Source organism: Macaca mulatta, chromosome 15, assembly GCF_049350105.2.
Source record: "Macaca mulatta isolate MMU2019108-1 chromosome 15, T2T-MMU8v2.0, whole genome shotgun sequence".
Taxonomy (NCBI): domain Eukaryota; kingdom Metazoa; phylum Chordata; class Mammalia; order Primates; family Cercopithecidae; genus Macaca; species Macaca mulatta.
The window spans coordinates 97391894-97405777 of record NC_133420.1 but is presented as its reverse complement, the minus strand read 5'-3'; the positions used below and the strand labels follow the sequence as shown (position 1 = coordinate 97405777).

At 38.9% G+C, this 13884-nt stretch overlaps 1 protein-coding gene across 28 annotated transcripts in view; it reads left to right on the top strand.

The window, feature by feature from the left end:
- Positions 1 to 13884, top strand: part of SMARCA2 (SWI/SNF related, matrix associated, actin dependent regulator of chromatin, subfamily a, member 2) — a 222486-nt gene that overhangs the window by 90695 nt on the left and 117907 nt on the right. For all 28 annotated transcript variants that reach the window (XM_077966143.1, XM_077966133.1, XM_028835203.2 and 25 more), the window contains 4 exons: positions 6839 to 6892; positions 9927 to 10057; positions 10281 to 10338; positions 13015 to 13115. In XM_077966143.1, the coding sequence (XP_077822269.1) occupies positions 6839 to 6892; positions 9927 to 10057; positions 10281 to 10338; positions 13015 to 13115 (344 nt within the window). The remainder of the gene's footprint in view (positions 1 to 6838; positions 6893 to 9926; positions 10058 to 10280; positions 10339 to 13014; positions 13116 to 13884) is intronic.

Here is a 13884-nt window from a genome sequence, read left to right as displayed (position 1 = left end):
TTTGACGTTTTGGATTATCTGTAGTTCTTCTTCCCTCCATTAGAGTGAATGATTGGGAGTTGCTTATTCTAGCTTCTCTGTGGTGGAGGAAAACTTCTATGTCCATGAGCATAAAAATCTCTGCTATCCTTTTTAGCACTTTTCTATGGTATTAAATATTATGCTGTACCTATCAATATTTTTTAAATTAACAAATACTTCCATAAACCTTTGTTTTGAGAAAACGTACTTTACTCAGTGAGCTAATAGCTAATAGCACTAAGTTTGAAGGACAACTAAGCTACAGATAACTCTAAGAAATGTGCTATTAAACATGAATATGGTTGACTTTTTCACTTAATTTAATCTGAAAAGGATTACCTTTTATTTTCAGCATTAAACTAGTGTACAATTTTTTTTTTTTAAATTTCGTAGAAGAACAGAGGCCTCAGTCTTTCTTTGGGAGTTTATTGTGTTTACTTGTTGCTCGTGAATAATAGGGTAGGTTTCCTTTAACCCGTTATGACCTTGTTTAATTTTCTCATCATTACAGACATTTTTTGAAGTACACATTTATACATCATTTTGAAACTTCTCATTCTCAGCCTGGTCTTCCATTAAAGCCCTTGAAATGGAAGAAAAAGAAGTGAACTACATGTATCTCCTTAAGTGTCAGAGGAGGAATAATTTTTAAAGTATTGAAAACCTAGTTATATGAAACTAATTTCTTTGGTGTTCAAGATGAATGTGCTATAATGTGCGTTTTGCATGACCTTGAGGTTTCCTACAGGGTACAAAAGAGAATGGGGCTAGATAAAGGCACCAGGACATGTAAAACTAGGCGTGAACATGGCTAAATTAGTGAATTGAGTCGTGTTAGCAGGTAATCTTTTAAAATCAAAACTACATAAGAAAATATATATACTAATTTGCTGTTATTCTCTTGTAGGCTGTTTCATTAAAAGCTCTATTACCATAGTGCTTCCGTCCCATGATCTGTAAGAAGGCAACAGGAACATTATCTACCCCATAGATATGTAGTGAGGATTACATGGGAAAGTTTATCTAAAGCATGTAGAATATACCCTAACATATAGTAAGTGCTCAGTAAACATTATTTCATCAAGCAATTCTATGATACGAAAGTGGAATCATAATTATAATGTGGTTATGTTTTTCTGAAAATAAATCTTTTTTTAAACCTTTACTGCATATTCTTTGTGGTGTTGAATCAGTAATAATTGGTCACCACTTCTTGTCTAGTTGGAAATCAGTTGAATATTAGTGTGTAGGTTATCTTTGGGGACAATGGCAGATTCTTTAAATATTGAGGCATGCAGAAGAGAAATGAGGATTTATCACAGGTGATAACTTCTGCCTACCACCCTGTTCCCCCAACTCCTACAAAGAGAATTTTCTAATTACATGGCCTCTAAATTTACAAGGGTTCCTGGTGATTATGAGGCATCTCTCACAGTACTTTAGGGTACATTTTTCCTTAAGCTGTGGTTAGGAGCCCATACCAGGAGCACCCCTGCCTGTTGCTTAAAAGTCTAGCCATCGGCCAGGTGCGGTGGCTCACGCCTGTAATCCCAGCAGTTTGGGAGGCTGGGGTAGGTGGATCATGAGGTCAGGAGATCGAGACCATCCTGGCTAACACGGTGAAACCCTGTCTCTATTCAAAAATATAAAAAAATTAGCTGGGCATGGTGGCGGGCACATGTAGTCCCATCTACTCAGGAGGCTGAGGTAGGAGAATGGTGTGAACCCGAGAGGCAGAGCTTTCAGTGAGCCGAGATGGCACCACTGCACTCTAGCCTGGGCGACAGAGCAAGACTCTTGTCTCAAAAAAAAAAAAAAAAAAAAAAAAAGTCTAGCTATTTCAGGGGTTCAGTTTCCAGAGCTGTTGACATCAGCCAAAACTAAATATTTAATTCTCCCTTCCACATCTTTCAGTGGGATGTATACCAGCAGAACTATTCTTGTGTTATTTATTTGTGACGTTTTTTGGAAACATGATACTAATGGGCACATACTCAGAATCTCTGAGGCAACACTAGGCCAGATATAGTCTACATTGGAGGGTTCGATTTTCTTTCTAAAAGTTCTTTTATCCTGTCTCTCTCTCTCTCTCTCTCTCTTTTTCCTTACCAACCACTTATTATAAGTAAATCTCAGGACTGTGATATTTTGCAGGTCGAACCTTCCTGGCATAATGTATTGGCCAATATAGTGGTAGGAAATGTGTTTTTATCCTGTTTAGATACCAGAATGTCAGAATAGCCTGCTGTTGGCACAATTTTTAGTAAAAAGAGCTTGAAAAGCAAAGCAGTAATATTATTGAGACATTTATTTTAAATTCAAGCTACTCCCTGATTCTTCTCAGTTTTTTTTTTATCTCTTATAGTTTCCCCAAAGATTATATACTTTATTACAGCTTTCCTCTACAAGATTTTCATAGATGAAAGAAAGGTTCTAATGTAATTCTGGACATTCAAGTGTAGGAACTATTGTAAGGATAAGTGAACACAATGCCACAGTGATTAGATTTATTTGATTAGTTCAGTGTCAAAATGGGTGAGACTAGAAGTTTAGAGCAAAGTCCTGTTTAGCTGGATTGACCAGTTACTTGAGTCAAAATGTTCGAATTAATTTTCTCTGTAAGAAACAACCCAAGTAATTTGCAAATGCCTGTTAATTTGATATTCCTGGGCATTTTTAAAAATTACCGATTACCTATCTTAAGGTCCGCTTAAATGACAGTAAAAATAACTCAAGTGGTTTTGGAAAGCTTAGGTTTCCAGCGAAACAGAATGAGTCCTTCAGATACCAGCACATTTGAATGTTGTTTCAGTATATTATAATAACACCCACTGGGGGATAAAGTACATTCATTTTATAATAGAGATTGTAAAATATTTGATTTAAAACTGTTTCTTTATGTAATGAGGCTGTTTATAGCCTATGTTATAGTAATCTAAATAAAATGGCCTACTGAAGTCTTCTATTGAGTTCAGCTTACACGGGATTTTCATGTTTAGAGATTTCTTTCCTTCCTCAGCCCTGTTGTTGATTACTTTTTATACCTTCTGCAAGGAAGATGGGTAGCCGTGCACATACCTTTGTTTGTGAACATTGCTAAATGGAAGATACGAATTGACATTGGCCTTGGAAATTGGGAACACACACTGTCTTTAGTTTGAGTAATTTTTAGTTATGAGTAATCTTTAGTTATGAATAATTCCTATCATGTCCCCTTACATGATTAGGTTAATTATACTCCTCCCTTCCTACATAAGCATAATTAGTTCTAAACTCTTTTTGCATGTAGGAAGAAGCCGGTACAAAGTTTCTTGTTCAGTGTTTTGTTTTGTTTTCAATCAATGGAAATAAGTGCCGGCATCAACCGTTAATATTGATAGCATGCATTTGCAATTACACGATGCAGATAACTATATATGAAAATTTCTCAGGTGGCAGAAGACACTGTAGCAGCTGCTGCATCCATACCAGGACATTTCCTCAGGTGCTTAGAGACTGTCCGAAGTCAGCTCAAACAGTAGACCGATCACAAGCTTTTGGGTGTTAATTTTGAACCAAAAAAAGGGACAGTTGTGTTTGTTTTGCTTTGTTTTTTCAAGTTTTGAGGCACAGCATGAGGTTGATGTGAGTACATGGGCTTATGAAAGCGCACCAACCAGGAATGTCATCAAACTGAAGGAATCCAAAGTATGATGGGAGAAATTGACATCTTTTGCCATAGAGTAGACTGCCACCTGGCCTCTATCTCTTAGAATAACATGGCAGAATTGGGTTCAAGGACAGGGCATGCTTGCGAGGGAAGTCACACAGAGCACCAATTCAATGGCTAATTGTGTACGTGCTCTTAACTATTTTATGACTTACAAATGTATTGGCACCTATTTATGGTAATAATAATTTAATGAGCATATGCTAAGTGGAAAGCATTGCTCTTTGTGCTTTCATTCATTCCTTCAATCACCAAATATTTATTTAGTGCCTTTTAAATGCCCTTGTAGGTGTGGGAATGCATCAGTGAACGAAACAGACAAAAATCCCTGACCTCGTAGGCTTATGAAGCAGTTTTCAGGAAATGCTACAGCCAGTCTTAATTATAGACATAAAAGAATAGTCCTTGGACTATCGTTGACCCTTGTACAATGTGGAGATTGAGGCTGGCAGCATATATATTAATTGTGACACTGGATTGTACATGTTGAAACAGTGACCAGTCCTGCAGAAGCCCTAGGATATAGGTACTGTTTGTTACCATTCCTGTTTTATGCAAGAGGGAACTAAGACGCAAAGAGAAAATGATTTGCTGAAGATCATACAACTAAGGTCTCTTGCACTTAATTACGGAGAGCTAAGATTCAAACACAGTTTGTCTAATTCCAGAACTCAACTCTCTTAAATCTAATATTACTCCGTCTCTCAGATTCGATACCTAATAGAATTTTAAAAAATAGTTTGGGGGATTTTAAGTAATGGAAGGGCCTGACTATGAGACAGTTTTTAGATAACAATCTAGCTAGTCTATAGTATATTCATAGGAAAGTATCCTTTAGAATAATTTTGATTATATTAATATATGATGCTTCAAGCTTTTTAATGTACTATTCATTGAAATGGTGATCCAATTCCACTTGCTAGATATTTGAAATTGGCTTATTCATTGTCTCATTTGATTTTCTTTGTTGGCCAAATTTGTAGCTTATTTCTGATTTGTATGGAAAGAATGGTGGGATTAATTGACTTTCCCCCATTAATTAAAATAGTCCCCTGAGTATAGATTCTGAGAATTCCAAAAATGGAACCTTCAGTGACTGGTAGCAGGGATGGTTTCTTTTCTGAATACAGGGGTTCTGTTATTGTTCTCTGTGTCACTAGCATAGATGTAGAGCCTGATGCTCTTCGAAGCTGATCATTTCTTTTGAGCTTATAAGTATTTTCGCTCTGGGGTGACAAAAATAGAAATTTAATTTCTTGGAAAATCATAACCAAAGGGAGTATTTTATTTCCTACTGTTTGGTAGAAGCTGCATTTTTTTAATGCCTTGTGCTTTGGCATACATACATACATGTATTTTTGGTAAGAAAATTGCATTGTAAAAGAACTTCAGAAATTTCAAATGCTGATGGAACTGCCTTTCTTCACTATGAATAAAAGTGGATTTTAAACTTTAAGTGTTTTCTTAAAAGCTATTTTGTCAAAAGACAGTTGAGTTATTTTCTAGAAGGCAAAAACGTATTATATAATCGATATCTTAAGTAAACAAAGTTGAGTTCATATTGATTGTGTATCATCATTTTTTATTTTTAATTAACTGAAGAGCCCAAGGGAGGAAAGCTCATTTTCTCAAGCATCTTGGCAAAGGAAATGACTAAAGTTTTATTTTTTCTCGTTATACTATGCAGAAATAGTACAGCTTTCCAGCAGTAACTTTAAAATAGGGATTCTATAGAGGTGATTTTAAAGATTTCACTTGTCAGAGAGGTTATCATAAGTGGAAGAAATTTTACATTATTTTACGTATATTACAGATGAGACTTGCTTGGATATGTACAAGATATGACATAATCTTTTTTTTTTTCCTTTTTTTTTTTTTTTTTTTTTGAGACGGAGTCTCACTATGTCACCCAGACTGGAGTGCAGTGGGAGTGCAGTGGTGCGGTCTTGGCTCACTGCAAGCTCCGCCTCCTGGGTTCATGTCATTCTCCTGCCTCAGCCTCCTGAGTAGCTGGGACTACAGGCACCCGCTACCATGCCCAGCTAATTTTTTGTATTTTTAGTAGAGATGGGGTTTCACTGTGTTAACCAGGATGGTCTCAATCTCCTGACCTTGTAATCCGCCCACCTTGGCCTCCCAAAGTGCTGGGATTACAGGCATGAGCCACCGTACCTGGCTGATATGACATATTCTTAACTTTTCATTTAGGTTGTTTTTGAGGCACATAGAAGTTAATGGACTAAGATATTGGGATATGTAAGAAATGGTAGATAACAGAATTCTTCATGAGACAACAGTATCTGCATCAAATTTTCCCATATACACATGGTAGAAATACTATATATTATGAAAGAAATTTAGGTGGAATTAAAAACATCCAGGGAACTCATAAGGTTTTATATTATGTTTTTATGCCCATGGAGTGGTTCATAGCTTATTCTTTTTATTGAGAATCCTATTTTATTTTATTTTTATTATTTCAACTTTTATTTTAGATTCAGGGGATACATGTGCAAGTTTATTACCTGGGTATATTGCGTGATGCTGAGGTTTGTGTTACAGTTGATCCTGTCACCCAGGTAGAGATCATCGTACCCAATAATTAGTTTTTCAACTCTTGCCCCACTCCCTCCTTCCCCCCTCTAGCAGTCCCCAGTGTCTATTGTTGCTATCAGAGCTTATTCTTGATGGACAGTTTTAGAATGTTGTTCTTCATTGCTGAAGAAAACTTGCTTAGGGGATAGGAAAGTTGAGCTAATTATGTCAGGATTTGTCTTCACACTCCCCAACATGAGAAGAACATTTCAGATTCTGACCACTGTCTTGATGCTGCCCTATCTTAAGTTCTTTGGGTCCCTGAAGACACAATCTACAAATCTCTAGCGTGCTGGTCTCAGATCATATCTGGCTTTAAGTGACTCTCTACAAGTTGCTCATAAAATTCATGTTTTGTCTCAGCAAAGAGAAATGAACATAAAAGGCATTAACACTTAAGCTCTGTTAGATAATAATGGGGTAACAATGAAATTCTATTACATACCAGAGAGTTACCAGGAAGTCCTGTACCTCATCGTCTTGGTTACATATAACATTTTTGTTGTTTTGCAGAAGGCTGAAGAGAATGCAGAGGGTGGGGAGTCTGCCCTGGGACCGGATGGAGAGGTAAGGGATTGTCATCCTTTCCACTGTGTTCTGCTGAACGGAGTCCGTGCCAGATACATACTATTTTTTCTTACTCTGCTATTTATTTTAAGTAAAAATAGTAATACATTAGCATAGTAGAACATTAGAATGGTACAAAAGGGATACAGTGAAAAATAATCTACTTGCATGTCAGACTGTCAATCAACTGATATTAAATATATTGCATACTGTTTCAGAATTTTTTGTGCACATATAATCATATATTTACAAATATATAGGGTGTGTAAGAATCTTAAATGATTCTCTAATTATCTTGCCCAGTAAATGATACAGAAGCATAACATAGGACCCAGTTTCTCTAGTTTATTATTAGTTTGAAATCATAAAAATATATAAACTAAAGAAGTCACGTATTTGGTTAACTTATTTTTGACATTTTTAATAGGCTTGCCATATAGCTTCTATATGTATATTCATCAGCCTAGTCCTAAAATTCATTTCCTAGTAGTTCTAGTATTCTCCTGAATTATGAGGATACTATTTATTTATTGGATTTTTTTTCCGAAGAATTTAAGCAATTCACAGTGAGGAGGCACACTCCCAGAGCAGGATGGGAAGGGAGTTTGTTTCAAATGATCTTCATTTTGTCTCATAAATTCTGATAAACCTACTTGGCAGATCGGAGTGGGTGGGAGGTTGCCACTTCCCATTCTGGTATCGCTCTGCACACAGTTGTATTGTGAACTCAAACAGCAGAGATGCAGAAAAAAAGATTGAACCACTATTCTATGCAGAAACCTCTTGAACAATAAATGTTACTTAACCACTATAATCAATCACAAGGAAAGAAAGGATCAGGATAAATGTCTGATATGTAAGAAACTCCGTGGGCTGTTATGGGAAAAGAATACTGTATATTAGAGCACTTAGAAACAACTCTAATTTGCAGAAGCCCGGCCTTACCTAAGTATGCCTCCCATTGGTCTACAATTAACAAGCACACAGGGAGAGATTTAACATGTTAGCTTAATAGTGTTCTTACATCTTACTGTCTGTTGGGAAAATTAGCTACTGATCTTGGGCTTGTGACATACATCTTTTTTTCTTTTAGTCTTAACACATGTGTCCTGTTTGCTAAGGCTTGCAACGTGGACATCTTGCTCTGTTTTGAAATAATGTTCTGGCCGGGCGCGGTGGCTCAAGCCTGTAATCCCAGCACTTTGGGAGGCCGAGACGGGTGGATCACAAGGTCAGGAGATCGAGACCATCCTGGCTAACCCGGTGAAACCCTGTCTCTACTAAAAAATACAAAAAACTAGCCGGGCGAGGTGGCGGGCGCCTGTAGTCCCAGCTACTCGGAAGGCTGAGGCAGGAGAATGGCGTGAACCCGGGAGGCGGAGCTTGCAGTGAGCTGAGATCCGGCCACTGCACTCCAGCCTGGGTGACAGAGCGAGACCCCGTCTCAAAAAAAAAAAAAAAAAAAAGAAATAATGTTCTTATTATTATGCTCTTCTGTTCTCATTCAGTGCTTTTGCCAAGGTTCTAATTCTATCTACAGTGATTTCCCGTTTTCTTAGAGGCATGACATTAGCACAAAAACAAGCTATATTATAATGGTTCGTGATAACAGAATATGATTTTTCCAAGGGAAATGATAGCAAATTGTAGATTTTCTTCTTTATCTCTTGAGTATATAGATGACCTTTTACATTAATGAGGAAGAAGTGTCATGTTGGCATGCAAAGTAATGATGTTCAAAACCATTGCTTTAGCACACACAAAAGAGAAAAACGACAACCTAGAGTAAGCCTTTTCTCTTTTTAAGGGTATTTTTGTGGATAATTGCTAATATATTGTTTCTTATGCTGACAGTGCTTTGTTGAGGGTGTAAGGGGAAAGAACCTTTGGCTATGTGTTTTTTGTTTTGTTTTGTTTTTTGGTCATTTCCTATAAGATATGGAAGATAAACTATAGCATACTGTAGGTTATCCTATCATTTCTGCTTAATTCCAATTGAAAGGAATTTAGGAAAAATTTTGGAATTCTTGAATTGTCTAAAAATTCAATTTTATTACTTTTCAGGAGATAGATAACTTGAACCACTCACAAATCAAACATTTCCAAATAAACATTTTACTTAGGGATCTGCTTCTAGAAGTACAGGTCACCCTGTAATCAGGAGCAGTCATTCGCTACTGATTATATTCAAGTGTGATTCTTGTGTTCCTTGGATATAGTAGTCTAGTAATGAACTTTAGCTTAATCTTGGTCTATTTGCCAGATTTCAGAGGAGCAGAGCTTTTTTCTTTGTCACACTCAAAGATACCAATAGTTGGGTTAGATACCTGGGGGGTTAGTTTTGGAAAAAGGACACCGGTTCTGCAGAGACCAAACCAGCCACTCATGAGATGACATGGGTTATAATACCTTTTCTGTTTTTCATTCTCTGTGAAACCATGACTTTGCAGTAGTTGTTATCTGGAAAGTATTAGTTGAGGAATCGGGGGTTGTTAGTTACAAATGACCGAAATCAACTCTGCCTGATTTAAATACAAAGGGAATATATTGATAGGATACCGGGCAACTCATCAGATCTCCAGGGTTTCTGAAGAACCTGACTCAGGGCTATCCCCAATATTATGCTCTACAACTGGTCCAGTCAGGACAGGCTGTGGTTGGGAGCGGGCAGAAGCTTGATAGAGCCATTACCACTTTCCTGGCATTGTTGCTACTGTGGTCTGCCCTGCACCAGTGTACCTGTTGGTTTCCACACCCTGGCACTTCTAGCTCCTAACTCACAGCCTTGGTGATGTATCTGGTTGCTGGAGCTGAGGTTTGTGCCTGTATCTTAGCTGCCAGGGAGGCAGCATTTTCAGTTTTTTTAGTGGGAGGTAGCCTCTCGCCTCCCACCAAAACTCATTAGGTAGTGAAATTTCCAAACACAGAATAAGGTTTCAGATGCTGGGCAGCAAAAAATGCTGAGACACATCCAGTAAAGAACTGGGAGAAGGTCTTAACATCAAGCCATGACATGATTTTCTCTCCTTTGTAGCCCATAGATGAGAGCAGCCAGATGAGTGACCTCCCTGTCAAAGTGACTCACACAGAAACCGGCAAGGTTCTGTTTGGACCAGAAGCACCCAAAGCAAGTCAGCTGGACGCCTGGCTGGAAATGAATCCTGGGTAAGGCATGAAAGCAGCATTCACGGTGTTCTTTTAGCTTTTTAGATTTTGGTAATCTTGTACAGTCTCGAAACTAAAACTACACAGCCTTTGCTGAGATGGTTGAAGTTGTTATTTGGATTTGTCTTTTACACATAGAATGTGCTATTAAGTCATGTGTGTCTTTATTGTTTGAGAATTTAAAAAACTAAGCCCCCTCCTCTTCCTCACTCTTTTTCCTTAGTTATGAAGTTGCCCCTAGATCCGACAGTGAAGAGAGTGATTCTGATTACGAGGAGGAGGTATGTATGTATCTCTGTTTGGGGTTTATTGGTTTGAAAGTTGTCGGAGGAAGAAACTTCTTCCTGCATGTAAGCCCGGGCCTTGTGTCCTCCTATCAATTCTTCCTCCTGGATTGGCCTTTGGGTGACAGCTGGGGCTAAGGATTTACAAATGCTTTGATGGTGTATGCCTAGAGGTACAGTGATCTCTTGGGAGGCCCCGGCTAATGGGGAAACTTGGCACGTTCTAAATTCACTTGTAACCAAGGAAAGAGAAGCTGGCATTAACTTGGAGATGGTGAAGTGGTCTTTTGGGGGAGAATTGGAGATGGATTACTTTGGGAAAGGCCATGCCATATCTCTAAGTGGTTCACACTGAGAATTAGCTGCCAAAAAGTTCTGAAGTCCTTCAGACCTTAGAGTCTATTTGCAATTCTGAGTCTGGAAACTTGGACAAAAAAGGGCAACATGGGCTTGGTTTAATGAGTTTATTGATCCTCTTGATTTCTCTCCAAATGTGATTCTTGTTTGAATTCCTTAAATATGCTTGTTACCCAAAGAGAAGCGCTCAGTTCTCCTGGAAGGAATACTTAGTATAACTAGGACCTAAAATGGGAATCTTGGATACTTCTAATAGAAATTGAGAAATAATAAAATATTCGTTAAGTCAGCTACAAAATGTTTAATGTAATAATTAAAAATAGAAGTATTAAAAGAAGTTTTGATCTCCTTTATTAGGGCATTGTTAATATATATTAGTTAATATATAATAAGTCATTAGATCCGATATTTTTGAGAGTGCCGTAGTATAGGTGCCAAGGACCAGGTAAAGCATCCTTACCTGTAATAGCTGACCAGGATCTCAAGACTATGGCTGTTTTCCTTCTATTTGTAGACTTGTGTTTTCCAAATTAGTCTTCCATGAGCACTTAATGCTTTTGTAAAAAGGAAGAATAATAAAAGTTACATTATATTCATATATAATATATACGATGCATATATATTCATATATATATTATTCATATATAATGTATGATCATTAAAAAGCAAACACGATTGGGCATGGTGACTCATGCCTGTAATCCCAGCATTTTGGGAAGCTGAGGTGGGAGAATTGCTTGAGTCTGGGAGTTCGAGACCAGCTGGGGCAACATGGTGAAACCCTGTTTCTACAAAAAAAACAAAAATCAGCAGGGTGTGGTGATGCATGCCTGCAGTTCCAGCTACTCAGGAGGCTGAGGTAGGAGGATGGCTTGAGCCCTGGGCAGAGGCTGCAGTGAGCTGAGGTCCCGCAACTGCACTCCAGCCTGGGTGACAGAGCAAGATCCTGTTTTTTTTTTTTTTTTAAAAAAGCAAATACTTTTTGGGGGATGCTATTTTTTCCCCCAGCTACTCTATCTCTAAGATATTTAAAGGTGGTTTGTTTACTTGGATGAATGGGCTTATAAATGACCTACTGAAAGAAACTTCTCTTCGAGTTAAGAGAGCCAGAGAGGGCAGAGATAAGATAAAGTAGGCCGCCTAGCCAGCAGGTGCCAACCTGAGAATGACGGGCACAGACAGCCCTTGTCCCTGGGCCCATCGCATGGGTCTGCTGCAGGTGAGCCTGAGTGACATGTGGAGAGTCATGTCCCCTCTCAGCATTTTATTTCCTGGCCTGGAAGATGAAGGAGTTGTGCCAATGCGTTAGCTTACTCCCTGCTTCTAAACTGCTATCGTAAGGTTTGATTTTTCTCCTTGATAGTATGTCAGTTCATACTTTGTCATTTAAGATTTATGGAAAAGCATGGTTCTCTTTAAACCCGCTTTTCAAGGAAATTCTACTGGATTGTCTGGAAAGATTTAGCCTTCTACACCAGGTTAGTAGTAGACAGAAAGGACATTTATTTAGCGATGTTTTCAAATGGGTCAGCTGGATGTAGTACTCAGTTGAGAAGGGAGAGGTATTGAATCCTTTGCCAAGTTATTGAGAGTTTTTAATCTCAGTACTCTGTGATGTGTGATGTGAATCAGCCACAGAAAGCGGTGTGCTTGCAAGATCCAGGTCCTCTACAGTGGATGTGTATGGGGCCATCCAAGTCCCATGGGCGTTATCAGAGAGAGTGGATTTTTTTGTTTTGTTTTATGTTTTGTTTTGTTTGGAGACAGAGTTTCACTCTTGTTGCCCAGGCTGGAGTGCAGTGGCGTGATCTTGGCTCACTGCAACCTCTGCCTCCTGGGTTCAAGCGATTCTCCTGCCTCAGCCTCCCGAGTAGCTGGGATTTCAGGCATGAGCCGCTGCGCCCAGCCATCAGTGAGAGTGTTTGTATGAGAAGGACGATCCTAATATCTCTACAATATGGCTTTAGAGAGAATGCTACTGAGTGAGAGCAGACATGCTCTACAGGACTCTGATAACCAAATAATGATAAATATTTATGTTTCTGGCATGATGTTTACATACTCATTCTTGGGGGCAAGGGTTCTAGGGGATTCTCAGAGAGTTTCCTTCATTCTCTCATTCATGATTTCAACAGCAATGGAATGGGGGTATTGCCTCACTACTTAAGTAGATGTTAAATTTACTTCCTCCCTGAATTTTATGATCTTACTTCATTTGTGAAGTTGAATACTAGTTCATGTCTTTTCAGAAAATGTCAATCATAGAGATTTCCTTGTTAAAATGTAATTTCCTCCCAATCTTTGTTCCTTCTCCAGGATGAGGAAGAAGAGTCCAGTAGGCAGGAAACCGAAGAGAAAATACTCCTGGATCCAAATAGCGAAGAAGTTTCTGAGAAGGATGCTAAGCAGATCATTGAGTGTGTATTGAGTTTTTCCCTTGGAAATGCATTGCCTGAGGATGATGCTTCATGAATTTTCTTTTAGGAAATTTTGTTTAAGGGAGGCAACTAACTTCACGCCTACACTCTGCTTGAAACTGCTCTTAGAGGTCACCACTGAGTTCTGGGTTCCCAGGTCTCGGGGTTTCATGTTGATTCTCCCTCCTTCCCTCCCTTCCTCCCTTCCTTCCTTCCCTTTCTTCCTCATTTCCTTCCTCTTCTCTCTCCTTAATCCCCTCCTCCAGCTCAGGCTCACTCCTGAGCGTCACACCTGTCGTCTGCACTTCAATCCGAGACTGAACTAATGAGACTTACCTCCCTAACTGGCTGCTTCACTCCCTTTCCTGCCTCCCTTAATGACATCGGCACTCTCCCTGAAACCCAAGTGAGAGACACCATTCCTGTCTTCCTCCTGCTGCCATTGCCAAGTTGACCACCCACTCCCGCCCAGTCCCTGAACCCTCTCCAACCTTCCGAGTGTCCTGGCTCTGTGTCTCATCCATTCCTGTGGGCCCTCTACATCAAGGGTTTGCACATTTCTTTGCTTGTATAGCTCGACTATTAAAAGAAAACTGTTGTGAAACAATATACAAAAGAGAAAATTTTAAAAGATGAGGTATTTTAAGTACCAGAAATAGACATCCTCATACTCCTCCCTTTTATTTGCTGGCTGTGTGCCCCACTTCAGGGACCCTTCCTCTTACCAGTCTGCCCTGATCCTTCACTGAAGGCATTAAGAATCCCCCTC